This window comes from Numenius arquata, chromosome 9, assembly GCF_964106895.1.
Source record: "Numenius arquata chromosome 9, bNumArq3.hap1.1, whole genome shotgun sequence".
Taxonomy (NCBI): Eukaryota; Metazoa; Chordata; class Aves; order Charadriiformes; family Scolopacidae; genus Numenius; species Numenius arquata.
Window position 1 is genome coordinate 36,114,687 of NC_133584.1, and position 6,249 is coordinate 36,120,935.

At 36.6% G+C, this 6,249-nt stretch overlaps 1 protein-coding gene across 2 annotated transcripts in view; it reads left to right on the plus strand.

The window, feature by feature from the left end:
• HMGCLL1 (3-hydroxy-3-methylglutaryl-CoA lyase like 1) overlaps nt 1–6,016 on the plus strand; it is a 78,801-nt gene extending 72,785 nt beyond the window's left edge. For both annotated transcript variants that reach the window (XM_074153306.1, XM_074153305.1), the window contains 2 exons: nt 1,511–1,636; nt 5,903–6,016. In XM_074153306.1, coding sequence (XP_074009407.1) covers nt 1,511–1,636; nt 5,903–6,016 — 240 coding nt within the window. The remainder of the gene's footprint in view (nt 1–1,510; nt 1,637–5,902) is intronic.
• Nucleotides 6,017–6,249: the final 233 nt, after the last annotated feature.

Sequence of the window (6,249 nt, forward strand, 5' to 3'; positions counted from 1 at the left end):
TCTAATGTTCTTAAGGTAGAGAGGAAGCTGGTTTCTTTGAAGATCCAATGACCTCTCTGCCTAATATCATTGCCTGCTTCTGATTATCTCGAGCCTGAATGCCTCCAGAAGCATCTGATCTTCTTCAAGGCGAAGTCTGAAGAGCTGTCTCTAGCAAGGGAGAGCCAGTGTCCTGGATCACATACCTAACATGTTAATACAGAAACAAATGCTTCCCAATTTCAGCTTTATTTTAAAATCTAATCACAGAAAGAAGAGGGTGCAAGAGCTCACTAAACAAGTCAGTGGAAATCACAGGCTTGGTTCCTTTCTCTCCCTGACTAATCTCCCAGGATAGGCTTTATACCATAGGAAATTTAATATTATCTCTTGGGCAGAGTTGGTAACTTGTTTACTATTCTTTATCGTAAATATGCTGAGAGAGGATCAGGAGAGAGAAGGAGCTTGAATGCAGTCGGAAGAAAATAAAAATCAAAGAATTATGACTATATGGCAGCTGGCTGTTTTTTCAAGTCTTAATTTAAATGAGAAAGCTTAACACTGTACAACAAGTACTCCCTTAAAAAATATTCAAAGATCGGAAGCTATATCTATGGAGAACTTTCATGGTATCCAAGCTGTTCAGTTATTCCAAGCTTCTTAAAAACTAGGCTTTTAAATGCTGCTCCAGGATTGTGCCAGAGTGTGAAATTTGCTATTTTGGGGGTTGTGTTTTCTTCTAGACCGGTGAATACAATAAACAATGGGTCAGACCAGGATAAAGTCCTTTAAACTTTTATTTCCAGTTGATTTAAACTCATGAACTCTTTAACAGATCTGCCAAAATTTAATTCTTCTTTACATTGTGGTGTTCAATTTGGGTGAAAATACCTTGTAGTCTTCCTCTAAAACAAGTACAAAAATTATTTACATGGTGGTTTCATGACATCTAATAAAGAAGAAAGAAAAGGAAATGAGAAGAGAGAAAATGCTAGAAGGGAAGTTCTTTGTGGAGGAATAGCCATTAATATAAAACACATTTTAGAGAGTAGATGTCCCAAAATCATTTGGCTGACACATAAATCAGATGCTAATATTAAGACTTCCAAATTGCAAAGACTTAGACATATGCTTAAAATCACACATTTGAATAAATGCTTTGATTGTGTTTGGTTGCATGTAAGCCTTTGCAGGAATAGATACAGGGTACTTAAAAACAACATGCAGAGAGACAAAGAGAGAAAAGACATAAAACTCTGTTTGGCTCTAAAAGAGCAATCATCTTATCTGCCAAAATCACATGTAATGGACCGTTAGTTCTCTGTTCCACATCCTGTATTTGAACAGTCTTACCTTATAAAGATTGCAGCCTAACGTGATTATAAGGAATTTCCTCCAAGAATCACATCCATTTGTGGAAAAATGTGTATTTTATCCATCGTAACTAACATGTATAGCCTGCTATGTATGAATAATTAATTATAAATAGTACTCTGTGCTGATGTTGGATTTCTGTGTTGCTATCTTCCAGATGGGAGTCGCTGTAGTAGATTCATCAGTTGCAGGACTGGGTGGTTGTCCCTATGCAAAAGGTGCTACCGGAAATGTAGCCACAGAGGATGTGATATACATGCTTAATGGTCTGGGAATCAATACAGTAAGATATTTTTACTTTCTGCTTACAACTTCAAGGAAAACGAAAATATTTTTCTAGAAAACATGGGATGCATATCTGACAATTACTTCTGCTGTTCAATGAAATATTGGGAACAAATAGTAGTTTTTCCAAACTCAGTGCTTTAACATGTCTTGACACATAACAATGATGGTGTGTTCACTAACAATTTAGAATAGAACTGGTTTTCGTATTTGACGGCAATTTTAATAAGTTCCCTCTCCCTACCTGGAGCTATGAGGAGCTCAGTAGCAACTGCTTTGAGTCATTGCTCTGCCTCAGTAAATACAGAAAAATCACTACTGTAGATGTCACTCCAGAAGGCTGATCAGCTCTTCAGTGGGAAGACTGAGTGTACCTCAGCTTTTTTCACAGAGCTTTGGATTTGTTTCATAGTGCTTATTAATTTGTTGTCAATTTTTTCTGGCTTCAAAGTAGAAAAAAATGTGGTGTTTGGAGCACATGGTGCTTGGTGTGGTGTTTGGACAAACATTGCTGTTTGTCAGGTATCCACTTAATATATTTTAAAATTGTACAGAATCTGTTACTGGCTAGCAGGCTTCACAGTCATTTTTGTTGCCAGCCCTGTTCTTGGAAGAGAGGGCGAAGCAGCTTATCTGCACTGAGCTGCACTTTAACGAACCTTACCAGTGAGCATCTACACGTCAAGAGCACACATTTAGTATCCCTGGCTTGGTTGGCACATTAATTATCCTGTGTTCCTGGGAACCAAGTAATGCTGCCTTCTCCAAAGAGTGTGACCTTTGGTGTTCCTACTGATCATCATTGTTCTGGAAATGTGGCGAAATGAGTTTGTGCTAACTCAAGCAATACAGTGGCTTTAACTTAGACACAGACTTTGAGTGTCAAGCTCAAAGGAGAACGTATAAAGAGCTGCCAAAACTGCACCGTGTGTGGTTTGTATTTAAACTACTGCAGAAAGAAATTGAAAAGCCTGGTGCCTGAAGGACAAAGATCTGAGTTCTTGGGGAGCTTATCACGTGTCTGTAGGTTGCAGCTGAGTGTGGCATACATGCCGACAGAGTTCCTTGACATAAAAGGATCATGGAACTTGTTTCTGAATTGTACATCCCCTGAGCACTGTTAAAGCATATTTAGTATCTTACAGAGTTCACTGTAATGTTTATCTGCTTTCATGTGCTTCTTGGGGAGTTTTGGGTAGATGTCAGATACCTGTTTGGAAAAGGTTTAATCACAAGTGTCCATTGTACAAGTGGGCCCTGTTTTGAACCATTTGTATGTGCTTTGGGGTAGCGTTTTTCATGAAGAAGGTGTTTATTCTTTTGAAACAACACAGCTCTTTGGAATAAGGAGGAGAAATCACGCATTTCACTTTACATTGATGTGCATCTTAGAGGTAGGCTTTCAGTATAGTCTTTCCTTGGGCAAAATACCCATTGACTTGTCCAACTTACTCATCACGAAAAGAATCAATTAAATAAAAGTAGCCTGATTAAATGACATATACCTTTTTCCAGGCTTCTTGATAAGATTTATTAACCTGTTAATGACCCGGTGCCCAAGCAGGAATCTAGCTTGTCCTAAAGGTTGATACCAAATCCCGTGGGGATAAGAATCTCGCCATCAAACATTTAGTTCTCCCTTTTTAAAAAAAAAAATAAATTAGATTTTGCAGTAGCAAAACATGAGCTTTGCTCCTTGACCCTTTGCTGGTCCATTAATAAAAGAGTGGATCACTGGATGAGAGACACGGAGCCTCAAAATTATTACCTTAATATTTGAACTTCAGTCTTTGCAGTGCTGGCTGGTTTTGGTACCATGGCCCATCGTGTAAAATAATTATTGCAAAAATCTATTAATATATCCCCTTTTGTATAATGGCACAAAATGAAATTGTAATTACTAATGTTATCCATTTGCAAGGAGCATGTTTCTCTCAGCTATGCACTAAAGCTTTCATTTGTTGACTGAAGTCACTTAAAGTGTCAACCAAATGGAGAGTATTAAAGTGTACATTATGAAGTTCAGATTGACTAGATACATCAGAATAATAATTGATGCTTGTTCTATACTGTTCTTCAGAACATGTAACCAAGAAGTGACACGTGAAATGAATCTCTAGCAGGCTAAATGTGAAATAATTTTCTAGCAGAGCCCATCTACAAAGAGATTTATTGGTTGTACCATGGTAATGGATAGATAATTATGTCATAGATCATTAATACTTATGAAACTTTGTAGGAAGACATGTGCTTTCTATTAAAACAGTTTCTGTATGGTTCCTATGTAATTACAGTAATAGTACTTGGGCTTATGATGCCTTCAAATCACTTGGCAAACAATAAGCCTTTCTGAAAAGCAGCTAGGTACTGTTAGCCTCACATTACTGACACTGAAACTGAAGTTCGGAGAGATAATAGACTTGGTGTTTATGAATGCTGAATGAGAACTGATTAATTGAAGTCAATGGGAGTTAAAGGACTTCGCCTTCTGGCAGAAGCTTTTCTGACTTAAGGCACTTATCCAAGTTCATATCTACTTTTGGAGGTACTTATCTTTGTGTTTCATAGTTTCATTCCTTTGTGTCAAGGATTAATTCTGGATATATAGAGTGGTTACCAAATACACTTAAGTACATTTCTGAGAATCTGTCTGAAGACATATGCTAGTTTGATTCAACAACCTTACAAACACCTGTCGCGACTCTTTTCCCATCCCCGTCTGTGAGTCGTGTTTGCGAATGCTGGGTTTTGTGCCCTCATGGTAATCCTTTTTTGTTCACAACACTTACATAAGAAATACAGTGTAAAAGGCAGAGATGCTTGTATTCCATTTAATGAATGTAAACTGTGAACATACGTTTCTTATCAACACATATCACATTATGCAGTGTTACAGTGCTGAAAATGTGAATTTTGTATAGCTTTGGGGGTTTTATTTTGCTATCTTTCATAATCTAACTACCAAGTATGTCTAGGGTGGTAAGTTTCTTGTTTCTTCCTAGTAAAGAAGCACAGATGGTCTAAGATTTTTTTTTAATTTTGTTATGTGCAATAGCACTCTACAAACTAAGCCTAAATAATGACCAATAAAGCATAAACAGAATGAGCAGAAATCACCCTTATTATAACTGTATTAAAATAAGACAGTTATAAAAGGGTGTATTTGAACAATATGTTTTAGACGGTGTTATGTATTAGAGCTGATTGGAAACTTTGAAGCATTTTTTTTCAAATTAAAAATTTCTATGAAGTAATTTCTATTGTCGTTAACATTTTTATCCAATTCGAAGAATGAAAAGGGCAAAGTTGGTCTGAACTTTAGTGCATAAATCCTTAAGCATTATTAAAGTGTATTTCTGGTGCAATACATAGGGTACTCTTTAATGCCAAGTGACACTCTTCTCTCAGTTTTATGTGACTGCTCAGTGTATTGGTAGTTCAAAGTCCTCTATTGCATCCCTTCTACAGAACTTTACTGGCTTCTAAATTCCAATCTTTGGAGCAAGTACTACATCACTCATACGATCCAACTCTAAAACTTCTGCTATACATGAATAATCTAGGAGACTAATAATGTAGTATTTTTTCCTCTTTGATCAGTGATCTGATTCCATTTTAGCAATCAGGCAGCACTGATATGTATTTTATGTTGGTTAAAAAACAGTTGGTTGCTTGAGGTACATTTTTTTAACACAGGCAGATCAAGCAGCTGCAATTTTTTGCTCAGTCGTGCTAGCATAGTAAATTGTAATTTGGAATTAAAAGGGACTTCTTCAAGAAGGATATTATATTTATACAAGAGAATGCATGATCCTGTTTCTCACTGAACTCAATTCCCAATACAAACGTGCTTCCTCCATTTTCCTGAGCTGCAAATGGGATACTTATAAGCATAAGGTTTTTTAGCATTGGCTGATAAGTACAGCAGATATGTAGACACTCTATTTTTCTTCCAAGTTCTTCACGTTGTTATGCCAGTTCTTTATCCCAGATTCTTTTGAGTTTGAAGGATATTACTAGAGTATTCGGTCTGCTGCTGTTAGGATAAGAAATCACCCTCAAAGTGTAGAACCTTCCAAACGACTGGAAGCTATGATTATTGTCTGTGTCACTGTAACTCTGCTGATCTCTATTACTGACCTGTGACATGAATCAGGCCGTCTGTTTGCAAAAATTAGACTCTGAAGCAAAAAAAAATCATTGGAGTTCGAGCATTTTCAACACGGGCATTTATTATTCTTAACATTTTCCACCTCTTTTTTAGGGAGTAAATCTTTATTCAGTGATGGAAGCTGGAAACTTCATCTGTACAGCTTTGAACAAGAAAACAAACTCAAAGGTTGCACAAGCTTCCTTCAATACTGGAACTATGAATTAAACGGATTTTTTTTGGCAGCTTAATTGTTTGTCATCTACTTTGATGAAGGACATTAATGTAAAGAAAACAAATATAAGATTACTGTTTCAGCAAAAAACCAAAATAGAGCCCCTGTATAACTTTTTATTATCGGAAGAGGTACTGTACTGTCTTGTCAAGAATTGTCTGATTTGTAAGTAAGAAATAAATGACTGTAGTACAGAACCCTGTGCTTGGTACTTCTACAGATGAGA